The sequence below is a fragment of the Diabrotica virgifera genome, chromosome 5 (genome assembly GCF_917563875.1).
Source record: "Diabrotica virgifera virgifera chromosome 5, PGI_DIABVI_V3a".
In the NCBI taxonomy this organism is placed as follows: domain Eukaryota; kingdom Metazoa; phylum Arthropoda; class Insecta; order Coleoptera; family Chrysomelidae; genus Diabrotica; species Diabrotica virgifera.
In genome coordinates, this window is record NC_065447.1 from 176,695,530 (window position 1) to 176,712,705 (window position 17,176).

Here is a 17,176-nt window from a genome sequence, read left to right on the forward strand (position 1 = left end):
TTGGTTACATTTTAGTAGAAGTTATTCCTGGCATCGTCCTTTACAACACCTGATAGGTTTCAGAAATTCCTGAATTATATCCTGAATCCGACCTATTTTTCACCCACAGCTTGGACTATTTTATTAATTCTATTATGTTATAAAAATAAGTATTTCTAAACTTTTCCGATCTGTGTAAAAACAGATAATCAAATTCCATTGGAATCCGCCGACCAGAGTCCATCCAAACAGGAAAAGAGCTCATACATATCCAGGAAGTTGTTTATTATTGGCATTCGATTCTGTTCTTTTGTCATTACTGTTTTATAATTGTGTTAATTATTATATGAGCGTTAAGAGCGTTATTATTGGTAAAATCGGTTCGCTAAACTCAGACTTAACTGGTTAGTGATTCTAGTAGGTAATTTTTTTGTTTTTTGCCAATTTTGCCTAAATTGCAAAATTACTAACTATTTAGTAATTATTAACTATTTAGTAATTATTTTTTTGCAAATTTTACCAAATTTGCAATTTACCAATTGTGTCTGAGTTTAGCGAACAGACTATAATATAGTTCGGTCACATACAGAGTGTAATTTATTTTCCACAAAAACAAATTTAATTCTCTGTGTGATACGCTACTGATTTTTTTATATCACTTACTAAAAACTTTTAGGCATACTGCAAAAACATATCTATTCTTATACTTAATTACTTTTAACAGAACTTTTGGAACGGTGGTACCTATATAGAGATATTTGCGACAAGTAAAATTTAAAACTGACCTTAAAATGTGGCACATTGACTATTTTAGAACTTTTTTATTTGTTTCACTTCTAGTCGGTTGCATAATCAGTCCAATCAGGGCCCAAAAAGGTAAGTTTTCTTTGGTTATAAATATGTAATATTCTACTTTTATTTATTTAAGTTATTGTGTTCCATTGTTTAAAATTTAATTGCGTTTTACTTTATTTTTGTCGGTTATTATAATATATTATACATATTAACTTGATATTTTGAGTCCTTCTTCTTTCTCGAAACTGATTATGCCCCTCAGGGGCGTCGGAGGTTTTATTCATCCTTCCAGTTCTTCCTTCCATATCTTCCATTTCTTGCGGTCCTTTGCTAACTCTTTCATTTGTTGATGTGTTTTACCTTTTTCCTGTCCAATTTCTATAATCTGATCCATCCATCTTTTCCTTGGCCTCCCTTTCCTTCTTTTACCATATCTTTTCGATTCCATCACCTGCTTTGGTAGTCTTCCCTGGTCCATTCTGTTAATGTGTCCATACCATTTTAACTTTCTTTTTGGATCTTTGTTATTTTTGATTCCTGTTTCAGTCTTTGTCTAATATCCTCATTTCTTATTCTGTCCAATTTCATTTTTCCTGCTATTTTTCTCAGCTGCTTCATCTCTGCTGCGTTTATTGTATTATGTATTGTATATTAAAGTTGGTACATATATTGCATTGTATACCTTCAGTTTTATTGCTTTATCTATTTCTTCCTTTCCAAATATATATTGTTTTATTTGGTGCATAGTAGATCTTATTTGCTTTTTTCGTCCCGTATGATATTTCTTGATATTTCTTCTAGCTTTCGATCCTCTGATATTATTACTCCCAGCTATTCAAACGTCGAGACTGTTTCTATTATTTCGTTTTTGCACCTAAAGATCGTTTGGTTTAATTCTTACCTTTTTTTTCTTACCTTTTACTATCATGGTCTTCGTTTTCTTTATATTTACCTCCATTTTCAAATTTTCTATTTCTTCCACCCAGATATCCATTAATTTTAGCATTTTCTCTTTATCGTCTGCTATTATTACTAGGTCATCTGCATATAGTAATCCCTCCTTTCTCACTGGCACTAAATTTCTATACCCTATTGTTGACTGTAAATGCCTTGACCTTCTTTTAGCGCTCTTCATTACTCTATCCATTACAAATATAAATAAAACTGGGCTGAAACTGTCCCCTTGTTTTATTCCTCTCCTTAGGTTTATTATTAATACTGGACTGAAACTGGGTATAAAACTGGGCTGAAACTGTCCCCTTGTTTTATTCCTCACCTTAGGTTTATTATTGGCGATCTGTTTCCGTTTATTTGTACTTTCGCGAGTACGTTTCTATACGTACTTTTTGCCACGCTTATTATCTTTTGCGGGATTTGCAGGTCTTCCATTACTGACCATATTAATTCTCTATTTATAGAACTAAAAGCAGCTTTAATATCTATATATAAACGTAAGATATAAGTAGTCTTCTCCTACTTAGTTTTTCCTTTCAATTATATTTCTCAGCATGTATATATTATCTGTTGCTCCTATTTTCTTCCTTAAAGCCACTTGTTCTTCTTCTAGTTTTCCTTCCAGTTCTTTCCTGAGCTTCCTTTCTATTATCCTGATGTAGACTGTATATGCTACTGATGATAAGCATTTAGCCGTAGAGTTATTACATTCCGCTTCATCTCCTTTCTTGTGTATTGGTATCAATAAATTTTCTTCTCAGTCTTTCGGTATCGTTTCTGTTCCCCATGCTTTCCTCATTATTTCCAGTAGCCAAAGTTTGCCTTGTTCTCCCACGTACTTCATCATCTCCGGATCTATGTCATCCGCACCTCCCGCTTTTCCAATCTTTATTATTGCCAATCCTTCTTCAATATCTTTGATATTAATTTCGTGTACTCGATTGTCCCTATCCTCTTTTCTTTCTTGCTGACCTCTCTCCTCATTTTGTTTATTGCTTGCCTCGAATTTTTCTTTATAGTGCTTATTCCATATGGTTAGTATGTCTTGTGTGTTTGTTTTCAATTTATTTCGCTCATTTATAATTCCTTTTATTTGTTTCCTTTTTGTTCCTGTCATGCTTCTTATTTTATTATAAAACTGTTTATTGTTATTCCCAAAACCTTCGTTCAATTCTTCACCTTCCAGCTCTTCTTTTTCGGGTCTTTTACTAGTTTTTTCACTATATTTCTCTGTCTTCTGTATTCGTCTCTCTCTTGCTCTTTATTTGTGTTTATGTATCGCTTCCACATTTCTTTTTTCTTTTTATTGCTTGCTTTATTTATAATTGCACCATCCATTTCTTTTATTATTCTTCCCATTCTTTCTTATTCTTATTACATATATATAATTTTTATATTACAGGTTTGATACCATGTGATACCGATGAAGATTGTCCTCAATCACAAAATTCTACATGCGACAAAAGTTTTCATTTTTGCAAGTGCAATGGTACTCGTTTCTGTGATGTTAAAAAAACTAAACTTGTAACAAAAATTGGCGGAGAGTGTCAGAGTACAGAAGACTGCAATATAGAATCAGCTAAATGTGTTAATTCCAAATGTGATTGCAAAGAGGGATATGTGAAGTCCACTGATGGCAGAAAATGTTTAATTGGTAAGTTATTTTTTATATGAAGCTAACATTACGGTTGATACGTATGTTATTTTTCGCACTTTTATATTATAAGATCCTTAGTCCATCGAAATGTTCATTTTTTTAGGCCATACCTTGCATTTGTTAGAGGAGTCAATTTTATTTTTTTAATGTGTAGGAGGGCTCAGTAGAAGCTTCAGTTCAAGTTTTTGGGGTCGCCACCCTTGTCCCCCGGCCGCCATCTTGGAAAAGGGGTGCAAAGGGGTTTCGCGCTATATATCGTAAACTACCAACTCTACGGAAAATCTAATAAAACATAAAATATAGAAAATTAAATTTACTACAATTTTGTTTCTATTACTTTTTATCGTCAAGTGACCAACCAAAAAGATATAAACAAAAATAAGTAAAAATGTTTTAACAAGTTTCCTTTTGGAGGTCATAACTTTTTTTAAGTTCATTTTACAATAAAATAACACTATAGCAGTTTTGTAGAAGGTTCTTTAGCGAACAATTTCCACTATAAAGATGTTTAATTCTATTTATTTATCTAGGTTTTACAGCGCTCCAAACTTGACCAGATTCTCGAATGCTCATAGGGAAACAATAAAAACAACGTTAGGCTTACTTTTCTATCTTAATATTTTTTATTCATACAATTTATTATGATTGTAACATTTCTATGCTTTTATTAATCTATTTTTGACCTTTCTCCCAACTATAAAACTTAGAACCCAAAGCATATATAGAAAAAGCCGAAGGAGTAGTTTGAGGACAAATTCGCCGATCCAGAAGAAGAATGACGCAACCGAAAAATGCAAAATTCGTCAGAAGAGCAAAAAACGATTTTTAACTATTTAAAATAGGGATTAAATGAAGAGTAATCGTCCAGGAGCATCAGTATTGCGTTTGTTTTTTGAAAACGAAAGCTCTTATTTTCATCGATATTGGTTCGAATTTCATTATCTTAATTTAATTGCCTCATTTTAAACAATATCTACAGTTGTCTAACATAGCGCGTATTTCAGCAACGACGCAATACCCTACCCTCTAGTGGTTCAGCACATTTTTACAGTTCAGTCTTTTTGTATCATCTTTACATAGTATTTTAGAAGTTAATTGCGCAATAAACAGGAATTGAAAAAATTGCATTTACGTCATTTTTCTTCCGTACCGGACTGAATATCTGCCTGCTATTACTTTTATTATTATAATTTATCCTAGGTGGCACAGTAGTGGGTCCTCCTCTACTTAACTTATTCTTAGAGTTGTGCTACCTATTTGGCCACGTGCAGTCGTATTAAAAATTGTGAAAAGTATTTTGAGTTTTATAGATAATACTATTGAAAGTCTTGTGGGTAAAATTTATATTTTTGTGATTAGATAAGCATTTGGTGTATTTTGTAAGAGCGCATCATGCGTGGTGGTTATTTTATTTGTAAGAAACCTCTAGGAAAAATTATTTGTCAGTGGGAAAGTCGAGCCATCTTTACTCACTGTTGTCGGCGAACGTTTTTCGTCTCTTTATTTGCCGGAAATAGAGACGATTCTCTGGAAACCCTGAGATACAAACGATTCGCTAAAACAGTGACAAAAATGCATTTAATCTCTTCTGACTTCCTGCAACACAAGATGCAGCCCGTTTTCACAGACTCCGAGTGTATCAGCAGATTCAGTCATGGCTCGGTAAACATTGTGATCCAGAAAATTGGGGCTGAAAAAAGCATGGAAAATTTTGGATACCAATCCCAATACTTTCAAGCCTCCAGTACCCCCGAGCTTATGAAATTCATCTGCAGATGCAATGGAAACTGAAAGTGCATATGGTTGCCGAAAAGCAGACCTCAAATATTCAGCAGTGTGCCTCTATTGTGGTGGTGAAAGTTGCAGCAACATCAAGCACATATCAGCATTAATTATTGAAGAAAATTAATTGGTAAATGAATTACCGACAATGACGCCGACTCTAACTCTCATTACACCACAAAAATTCACCTTGGATACTGATTCAGATCTTGACTCGCAGCCTTGAGCATTGAAAAAAATGAAAAAATAATAACTATGATAGATCTTTTTCAACATATAATAATAAATAATATTATTTTGTATAGAAATTGTCCGTAGATTAGGCCTATTGGGGATACCACAAAAAAACGCGCCTGCAGACTCTACCTCATAGGTAGCCGGGAAAAGGGTCAAAATTAGCTTAATAATAGCATGGGAATGTTAAAATCATAATAAATAAATATATAGATAGAAAAGTAAGCACAAGGTTTTGTTTTTTATTGTATTCCTATGAGAATTCGAGAATCTGGTCAAGTTTGGAGCGCTGTAAAACCTAGATAAATAAATAAAATTAAACAACTTTATAGTGGAAATTGTTCGTTGAAAAATCCTCTATAAAATCGCTATGATGTTATTTTACACTTCTTTTAAACTTTTAAACTTCTTACAAAATTTTCTCTTATTTTTGTTTATAACTTTTTTGTTGGTCACTTGACGATAAAAAGTAATAGATATAAAATTGTAGAAAATTTAATTTGCTACATTTTATATGTAATTAAATTTTCTGTATGGTTGCTAGTTTAGGAGATACAGCGCGAAAGCCCTTTGCACCCCTTTTTCCAAGATGACGACCGGGGGACAAGGGCGGCTACCCCAAAAACTTGAACTTAAACTTCTACTGAACCCCCTACACATTAAAAAAATCAAATTGACTCCTCTAAGAAATGCAACCCTAAATGTAACATTTCAATGGACTACCTCCAGTCATCGATAAAAATAATATTTGAAATCTTTTTCTTTAAGTGCTATCTCCGCGACGGGGATCGGCAATCATCATAGCTATTCGGACTTTAGGTACAGCTGCTCTGAAAAGTTTATTTGATGTACATCCCTACCATTCTCTCAGGTTGCGTAGCCATGGTATTCTACTACTATGCTTTTTTTTCCTTAGATCTTTCCCTGCACAATGAGTTGGAGCAAGTTTTATCTCTCTCCGCGTGTAATATGTCCGAGATATTCCAATTTTATGGTTTTGATGGTATTCAGTGCTTCCAAATGCAACCCTAAATGTAACATTTCAATGGACTACCTCCAGTCATCGATAAAAATAATATTTGAAATCTTTTTCTTTAAGTGCTATCTCCGCGACGGGGATCGGCAATCATCATAGCTATTCGGACTTTAGGTACAGCTGCTCTGAAAAGTTTATTTGATGTACATCCCTACCATTCTCTCAGGTTGCGTAGCCATGGTATTCTACTACCTATGCTTTTTTTCCTTAGATCTTTCCCTGCACAATGAGTTGGAGCAAGTTTTATCTCTCTCCGCGTGTAATATGTCCGAGATATTCCAATTTTATGGTTTTGATGGTATTCAAAGCTTCCGTTTCTTTATTAATCTTTTTCAGAACACTTTATTTTGTGACGTGTTCTGTCCATAATATTTTCAGAATTCTTCTATACATCCACAACTCGAATGATTCCAGTTTTTCCATTGATTCAAGGTCCAGGCTTCCATTCCATAAAACAACAAAGTCGAGAAAACGTAGCATCTAGCGAACCCACTGGCGAAGCGTCCATGTAACCACTGTTACCATTGGTAACAGTTAAAAATCTTGCAAATAAATATTTTATGACGATGAATAATTCTACTTACCAAGATTTTTACCGATAGAAATATATTATTATATTATGTGGTAATAGTACCTAACTCAGTAAATATCTCACTAGATAGCCAACTACTCGTAGACACGAAAATATTGGCGAGTTATGTGACTCCGTTGCACTTTATTATACTCTGTTGCCAGATAGTCCTGTCGCCAGGGGGGGTACAACGGCCTCGTTAATTCAGATGGACTTACTCAAGTTTTTTTTATGTATTTTGACCCGTAGAACACGAATTTTTTGGGTAACAGTTGATCCGGATGTCGATAAGATTGTTATAGACCAAGAACTTGAGGAATCAAATAACAGCGATTTTTGGCAAAACAAAACAATATTTTGTATTTTTTGGGCCATTTTAAGTAAAAAATATTTCTACAAGTTTTTTCGTAGGATGCACAGTTTTCGAGATAAACGCGGTCGAACTTTAAAAAAATCGAAAAATTGCAATTTTTTAACCCGAATAACTTTTGATTAAAAAATAAAATAGCAAGTCTGCTTACCGCATTTGAAAGTTTAAGTCAAATTATATCGGTTTTGATTATTTGCATTGGTAAAAATTTATTTTTTTATTGTTTAACAAAGCTATAAATACGTAGGGTTTCCCGTGCTTTTACATGCGTTTTAACGCATGTAACGTAGAAATAGTCTTGATTGCACTAGTACCTATTCTACCTACTCGTTCGATTTTAAATGAGAAATCATAGAAACATCACTCACGCACTAGTTGTTTGTAGCTTTGTTTAACAATAACACAATAAATTTTTAGCAATGCAAATAATCAAAACCGACATAATTTGACTTGAACTTTCAAAGGCGCTAAGCAGAATTGCTATTTTATTTTTTAATCAAAAGTTATTCGGGTTTAAAAATTGCAGTTTTTCGATTTTTTGAAAGTTCAACCGCGTTTATCTCGAAAACTGTGCATCCTACTAAAAAACTTGTAGAAATACTTTTTGCTTAAAATGACCCAAAAAATACAAAATATTGTTTTGTTTTGCCAAAAATCGCTGTTATTTGATTCCTCAAGTTCTTGGTCTATAACAATCTTATCGACATCCGGATCAACTGTTACCCAAAAAATTCGTGTTCTACGGGTCAAAATACATAAAAAAAACTTGGGTAAGTCCATCTGAATTAACGAGGCCGTTGTACCCCCCCTGGCGACAGGACTAAGACTCATTTCTGGTGACAATAGTTCTATACGCACGCTAGCGCTCGGGACCGGGTAGTGACTGAAAATTTTGAAGAAGCGACGGCATAAGAGCGCTGTGTATCAGTAGGGCTGTTACCAAATTTAAAATTGGTGACAGTACCTATAAAAAGTGTGCGTGTATTTAACCATAAATGAGTGTCGCTTCTTAATCGATCAACTACTTGAAAAGTAATTCTCCTTGTATAATTTTGAAGAAAAAAATGAGATTATTAAAAATGAAAGACCTATTTTAAACAATTTAAAAAAGGAATCAACAAAAGTAGTTCGATATTTTAAATTTAGTTGGTACAGTGAAAATCCTTGGTTATATTATCGTTGCAAGAAAAATATACTGTATTTTTGGGCATGTCTTCTGGTTTCTACAGAAAAATGGGTGGACCAGGTTCACGATTTAAATGGTGTTAGATTTTTAAAAAGGAGACATGAAATTTCTCCGTTACCTACATGTAAGATGTATATCCAATTTGATTCAGTTTGGCAAAACAAAAATCAAAAGTTCTCTTAACCAAGCTTTTAAAGCAAATATTGCTAAACCTAATGAGTTTGTTCAAAAATAGATAGGTATATGGTATATCCTTAGCACACTTATAAGAGATACTGTATGTTTTTGGGCCAAACAAGAACTAGCGTTTCGTGATCATTTTGAGTGCGACGACTCTGACAATCGAGGCAATTACGGGGAATTGTTACATTAATTGCCAAAAAAGATCAAAAATTTTGTCAACATCTAGAAACATCTGTTTTTTCGAGAGTTTCAAGTCATATACAAAATGATATTATTGAAGCTACACTCACCGGCACAAAATTCCGCCACCCAAAATTTTTGATTAAGTTTGACAATTTATAACTTTATTATTTTGCTCCGATTTTCAAGATTCTTGCACCAGTTTGTAGGTACATGTATTCATATTGTTTGGTATTATTCCGGTAACAAACTTTTTTGCTTGCATGTCATTGTACAGGGGTGAAAGGAAGCGTTGTATTTTCTCCTAATTTTAAAAAATTCTGTGGAAAAATGGAATAGCTGATTTTGTTTCATAGTCCTGTCATATTTTCCCGGAGGCATCACCAACATTTTGTTTTTTGAATTATCCGAATATCTTTTTTCTTGTAAGAGCTTTACCATTTTTTGTAAATAAAAACACTGATTTATCATACAATTGAGGTTGGATTGATAAGATTAGAATGGCCCGCATGCAGCCCAGATCTCAATCATATTGAGCATTTATGGGATGAATAAAAAAAGCTATCTGCCGTCATCCTAGGCCTTCAGAAAAGTTAGTACATTTATGGCCCTTGTAGAGGAATATCGGGCTATTCCCCAAGCAAGGAAAACACATCTTTATTAGATGCTAAACAGATTGCGAGCAGTCGTTGCTGCAAGAGGTGGACATAGCCGCTATTGAATTGTTTTGTTTTCTTTTTAAATTTGTTTTGTTTTGTTAATTTTAGTGCGTTTGATATTTTTAATTAAATAAACCTTCAAAGCAGTGTTTTTAATTACAGCTCTTACAAGACAAGAGATATTCAGATAATTCAAAAAACAAGACCTTAGTGATACCTCCAGGATAATACAAAAAGGGTATGAAACAAAATCAGCCCTCCAATTTTTCCACAGAATTTTTTAAAGTTAGGAGAAAAAACAACGCTTATATTCACTCCCGTATAATGCCATCTAAGCAAAAAATTTTTGTTACCGGAATAATAGCAATTGACATCAATACATGTACCTACAAACTCGTGCAAGAATCTTGAAAATCGAAGTACAAATAATAAAGTTATAGATTGTCAAACTTAATCAAAAATTTTGGGTGGCGGAATTTTGTGCCGGTGAGTGTATATATACATTTAGCCATATCTTCATTTTTTTAAATAAGATTTTTTGCATCTGGTTTTGGTAACACTTCAGAAAAAGTCACGCGTCGCCACTGAGCGAACCTAATTCTTAGCTCTAATTTCAAATCTCTGGTACAGAGCACTCTTCTCATCTTGTTAAAATTTGCTCTAGCTTTTTTTATTCTAATTTTAATTTCTATCAAGTAATCATTTGTGAAGTTGATCATTGTTCCAAGATATGCATATTGGTCTACTCGTTCGACATGGGTTTCATTTATGAGAAGATTCTCGTTTTTCCTTTGAGTTTTAGATATTCTCATAAATGTTGTCTTCTTGATATTCATTGTTAGACAGTATTCTTGGCCATACACCGCTATTCAATTCACCAGTGTTTGAAGGTCTTCAATATTTTCGGCTATGACAGTGTCATACGCATATCTAATATTGTTAATGGGCACTCCATTTACCTTTATTCCAGCTGTCTCGCCCTTAAACCTTTTTAGGATCTCTTTCGAGTAGGGATTAAAAATAATTGGCTATAATACGCATCCCTGTCTCACCCTCACCCCACGTCTAATTTCAATTTCCTCTGACAGCTGTTTGTTAACAAGTGCTTAGTTACACATTTGCTTTAGCTACATATTTGAATAGCTTGCAAAATTCAAATGCTTTTGATGGGTATTTGAGTCATTTTCAAATAATGATATTTACTTGATATTTCTATGATGTTGAAGTTACAAAATATGGGGGTTCCAAAACAAATAATTCTTGTTCTTAAACACCTATCTGCCCAAAGCACTTAGACCAAAATCTGAGAGGCGGAATAACGATAGGTGGCAAAAGGATCACAATTCTAAGATATAGGTATGGACGAATCGTAGCCTACTTAGAAGAGGAACTTGTCGATATGCTGGACAAGCTTTAGGTGTCATGTCCGTATTCAGACATTGTCCTTCGTTGTGTTTACAAATTCCTGAAATCTTTCTCTATTGGCTGCTGTGCGAAATAATAATTCTACTGTGGAACCACACCATTGCCTAATATTATGCAGGCGTGAAAGTTCCTTTCGACCAATCCATCTATTTCGCTTCATTTTCCTTATACTTTACAATTGGTCAACTGTAGAAGATTCCTCTCTATAACCTGCCTGGTATTCCAGTAAAATCCCTGACTGCCCATTTTTTTATTTTGTCCAGTAATAAAGAAGACGAAAAAAGCTTGGCTACTGCGATCAGGTAACTTATTCCCCTGTAATTCATTACATTGTCTGTCGAACCTTTCTTATGCAAAGGAAAAAGTATCGCATCCCGGAAAGAATCCGGAAATGAGGCTCGATTAAACATTACGTTAAAAGCAACCAATAACTTTGCTTTGCTACTAACCGAAAGATTTTTATAAAACTCTGCCGGTATCCTATCGGTGCCAGGTGCTTTATTATCCTTTAGGCTTATGAGCGCAATATCTAACTCCGTCATATCAAAACTCACATCCATACTTTCATCGACAATATAAGGCTATGCATAACTTAGTTGGTCCGAGTGAAGTGCTGGATTTAGGAGACCAAAAAAGTGCAGACAAAATGTCTCTACATAGACATTGATGCACATCTCGAACTATTTTTAATTTTAAAATCTCCTACCAAAGACCAAAACTCTTCAGAGTCCCGTGCTTTACTTAGATCCTCTGCCACTCTCATGTAATACTCTCTCTTTTTTCTTTCACAAGTCTGTTTATACTCTCTCTTTCTCTGAAAATACATATCCCTTACATATCCTCCACCCGCAAACTCATTACCTGTTTTTTCAAATTCCCACATTCTCAATCAAACCATACTTGCCTACCTTTTTTATTACTCCCTCTCTTACCTTTCTGTTCGCGTACTCGCGTGCTATGGAACTCCAAGAACCTCATTTTAACCTCATAAATTAGAAAAAAAATGTTGTGATTGGCTGATTGACACCTAGCCAATGCAATTAAACAAAAAAAAGATAATCGTAATTCAAGATATCACACGGACTCCATTCAATGATAGCAAAAACAGGATATTACCTCCGAATTCTACCCTGCAGCATGAAGATTAATGAAATTTTGTGAATAGCCTATACTTATCTCCTAATTTAAAGTATACCCTGTGCCGATGTGCGCTTTTATCTTGGGGGTGGTTCCCACCCCTTCTCGAGGGTGGAACATTTTTGGTCAAAATAACCAAGGCAGTGGCTAGAGAACCTAATTCTAAGCAAAAACTGTTTAATATTTTTTTTTTGAAAATTCAATACTTTTTGAATTATTCGTGGTTGAAAATTTGCCATTTTCATTGAAGAATGTCACCTTTTCGGACGGTTTTTTTGCGAATACCTTAAAAATTATGCATCTAACGAAAAAAAAAACTATATAAAACATTTTTGTAGCTTACGAAAAATCAAAGAGATTAATTTCTTCATAAATCTTGTAGTTATAAAGAGACTAAGTTTTCACTCTAATGGCATATAGAACATCCCACCAGAATGAAAACAATGGGAACCTTCTCTGGTCACACCTCCGAGACTTCTACAATTTGCAAGCCATACGGATGCTGAGACTAAGGAAGATGAGGGAATTCTACAATTGACAATTCACGTCCCATCTGCTCAGCGCGGTAAAGTTCCAACGAGAATGGTTCCCTTCATACTCCACACAGAGTAAATGTAAATCAAAAATGAATAACCATTTTCAATTTCGTTGCAAAACGAAAATACAGCCGAACCATATTCTAGTCCAATCAGAAAGTGCTGCAAGCACCTCTACCGGTTTCGAAACTTATTAGTCTCTCATCAGGAGGCACATATGCTGCTCTCCCTGATCCAACCAAAACAAACCCCAGCGGGCAGTCCCGAATTGCAACGAACGAAATGGCATAGATGTCCTAGCGGCAACTGCTAGCAAAAAGACTAAGTTTTCACTCTAATGGCATATAGAACATCCCACCAGAATGAAAACAATGGGAACCTTCTCTGGTCACACCTCCGAGGCTTCTACAATTTGCAAGCCATACGCTTGTAGTTATAATACAAAAAGAGATATGGTAGGTGAAATAGATTTTCTATTGGTGCGTGCTCAAATCGGTTCAACTTAAAATATTAGAGAAATGGTCGATTTTAAGGATATCTACCAATATCTTTTGTAGTGCCTGAAGAGAGCTTTAAAACAAGCACTATTAAACGTCGATTACATTCAAACTAAGCGGGATATGGTGCAAAAAAAGCTGATGACTAATTTATTTTAAGATAATATGCGAAGTTTATTTAACACCTCATCTACCAGATTTAAATGCATCGTTTTACTTCTACAATACCTTTCATTATAGTGTTATTTCTATGTTCAAAAAATTTGACGGGTTTAAAATGGATAGTTTTTGAAAAAAATAAGATCAAATTATAGAGCGTATTTTTAAATTTTCTTAAAAATCTTCATTTTTGTCCATGTAATTTGAAAATTTTGTCTGATGACATGATCTCTCACATACACACAACTTGAAAATTATAAAGAGATGTAGTAATGAAAGAATTTTTTATTTTTTGACAAAACAAAATTTTTATCTAAAAAATCCTACATTTTTGTACTGTATCCTTTTCGTATATCTTATCATTTTCGATATACATGGTGAAAAAGGAAGACTTTTAAGAAAATTTATAAATCTGCTCTATAATTTGATCGAATTTTTTCAAAAACCATTCATTTTAAACCCGTCGAACTTGTTGAACATATGAACATACAAATAATATTATAATAAAAAGTACATAATATTGTAAAAGGAAAACGATGTAATTAAATTCTGGTGGATGAGGGGTTAAATATATTTCTCATTTTTCCTTAAAATACATTTATTAGTCATTAATTTTTGCACCATAATGCTTAGTTTGAATGTAATCGGTCTTTTCAAGAACTACAAAAGATATTGGTAGCATTCTTCTTCTTCTTGATGTGCCTATCCGTGACGAATGTTGGCGATCATCATGGCAATCTTCACTTTATCTGCAGCAACGCGGAAAAGCTGCACAGCTGTTGTGTTGAACCAGGTCCTGAGGTTGTTTAACTAGGATGTTCTTCTTCTTCCTGGACCTCGCTTTCCAAATACTTTTCCTTGCATGATGGCTTGTAGGAGGGCATATCTGGATTCATTTCGCATATATGTCCAAAGTATTCCAACTTCCGAGATTTGATGGTGGTTAGTACTTCTCGGTTCTTCCCCATTCTTCTAAGAACCTCCTCATTTGTGACCCGATCAGTCCATGGGATTTTAATAATTCTCCGATATAGCCACATCTCAAATGCTTCCAATTTTCGGCACATATCCTCGTTCAAGGTGCATGAATCAACACCATTCCTTATTTATCTATAATGTACACACTAATGAATTAGCCTGACCTAACTTAAACGCAACACGATTACCATATACACTATCCCTCTATAATGTACACACTAATGAATTACTTACTAATGAAGTAAAAACCTCACGTGTAGGTAGATGGTATATAATTTATATCCAAAATACCATCTACCTACACGTGAGGTTTTTACTTCATTAGTAAGTTTTTTATTATGGTATACAGCCAATGAGAGGAATCTTTTCCTTTTTATTTTACTAATGAATTAGCCTGACCTAACTTAAACGCAACACGAATACCATATATACTACCCAACTATAATGTAAATTTAAATAATCTAATTTATAAATAAGGAATTGACAAGATTGGATCGAATGGAACAGAACAACTTACACAAGAAATAATACGAGAAAAATAACAATACCATATATTATAAAAGGACTATCCGAGAAACTTAAAACAATAGGAAATAAATTCAACATTTAAACAACATTCAAAACAACAAACACATTGAGATCTATTCTATCTAAAACTAAACCTAACAATGAACAAGAAAGAACAAAGAATTGCATTTATAAAATACCTTGTGAATGCGAACAATTTTATTTAGGTGAAACATCAAGACCATTAAACGTTAGAATAAGTGAACATCAGTCTTATATTAAAAATAGAGAATTTGATAGATCTCAAATATGTCAACACGCATGGGATAATGAACATAGAGTTCAGTGGAGAGATTCAAGTATAGTCCTGAAAGAATCAGATAGTAAAAAGAGAAAAATCAAAGAAGCGGCTCTAATTATGCTAAATGAAACCAATTGTGTCGCAAATGCCTCGGTAGAATGCAGTAGGATGTGGTTACCCATACTGACAGAGGAAGTCAATAAAAAGAAAATACCACGATTAGTAAGTCAATAACATATCGAGCTAGTACAAATTTTATATTTTAGTATTACTTATTGTATATCTAGGTATTATTAATATTATTTATAATTTAAACGTATTAAAGTCAGAATTTGGTATTAGTTTTTTGAAAGTAAATTAAATGTAAGACCAAATACTTACGATGTCGGGATAGTATCACGAGGTTTTTTCCTGGTTTTCCCTCGTGATTTACTATGGAATCTCTAACGCGAGAATTTTACTGTCATCGTTGCATTTGGTTGTCTTTTTAAAGACAGATCACATGCTATGATTTTTTTGGGACGGATATTCTTGAGTTGGGATTGATTTCATGTAATCGAATGAACTATCTTTTAGTAAAGTCGTCCCAGGAACGCAACTCATAAATATTGGCGATATCATTTTAAAGTCTTCTACTTTAAAATGTATAATATACGTCTGAATTGCCAATATAAATGAGTCAGATTAAATAAATTATTAGAAGAATTTTTTTACTTAGCAACAACATTTTTGTTTATTTTAATAGTATTTTGTATTTTGACAACGAAACCCGATTTGGGCTTCGAAACGTTAATACATTCATTTTTTAGTAAAATTGTGGCTTATTTCCCATCAAAATACTTAATATAAAAATGCCACAAGGAAATAGCTTCAGAACAACCATAAAAAAGGACAGATAAGACGTAACATCTCAGCATTCTTATTTTTATACCAAGAGAAAGGTTGTGGCTCTTGAAAAACGCCCCCATACGGTTGAAAATTGATCTAGCTTTTCCGATGCGCGCTCTTATTTCTTGGTTGTTGGTTCATTCTTCATTTGTTATGCCGAGGTAGTTGTAGTGTCTCACTCTTTATACAGGGGTTTGGTTGATATAGAGTTGACCATCTGTTATCTTTTTCTTGCTGACGATCATAAGCTTTGTTTTCTTTACTTTTATATTGAGTCTATATTGTTGACTGTAATACGTGATTTTGTCCATGACGACTTGTAGGTCTTCTAGGTTGTCCGCAAATACTATAATGTCATCTGCATACCTGATATTATTTAGCCGGTACCCGTTTAGTAGAATACCTTTTTCAGTTTCGTGCAAAGCTTCGATAAATATTCTTTCAGAGTAAAGATGGAAAATTAGGGAGGACAAAATGCAGCCTTGCCTCACTCCACGCATAATTTTGACATATTCGGTGAGTTCACCGTCAACTCTGAGGTTTGCAGTCTGATTCCAGTAAAGGTTTCTAATTATTTTCAGATCTTGATTGTTAATTCCTGCTTCTTTTAGTATTTGCATCATCTTGGCGTGTTGTACTCTATCAAACGCCTTCTCGTAATCAACCAGACATGCGTATACGTCGCAATTTACGTCTCTGCATCTCTGGAATAATACTTGTATTGAAAACAAAGCCTCTCTCGTACCAACAGCATTTATGAACCCGAACTGGTTGGGCGAAATTTGACTTTCACATATCTTGTAAATTCTTTAGGAACAATTTTAGGAGATGACTCATCAGGCTTATCGTATGATATTCTTCGCACTTTTTGGCTCCTGGTTTTTTTGGAAGTGCAATAATTCATAGGTTCAGCCATTCTGTTGGTATTTGTCCAGAGTTGTATATGTTGTTGAATATATTTGTGATTATTGCTATTGATTCGTTGTCCATCAGTTTGAGTAGTTCTGCTTGTATATTATCGGGACCTGCTGCTTTGCCATCCTTTAGCTGTGCTATGGCAGAATAAACTTCCTGTTGTAATATTCTTGGTCCATCATTTACCTCTTCTTCTAGCTCAAAGGTGTTATCTCTTTGGTCTTCAAATAGTTTTTCTAGATATTCT

General features: G+C 33.9%; 1 protein-coding gene across 1 annotated transcript in view; it reads left to right on the forward strand.

Annotated features, from left to right (window-relative positions):
• The first annotated feature begins 681 nt into the window (after positions 1-681).
• LOC114328554 (prion-like-(Q/N-rich) domain-bearing protein 25) overlaps positions 682-17,176 on the forward strand; it is a 151,441-nt gene continuing 134,946 nt past the window's right edge. The window contains exons 1-2 of the mRNA XM_028277427.2: positions 682-855; positions 3,131-3,382. Of these exons, the coding sequence (XP_028133228.1) occupies positions 771-855; positions 3,131-3,382 (337 nt within the window). The 5' untranslated portion in view covers positions 682-770. The remainder of the gene's footprint in view (positions 856-3,130; positions 3,383-17,176) is intronic.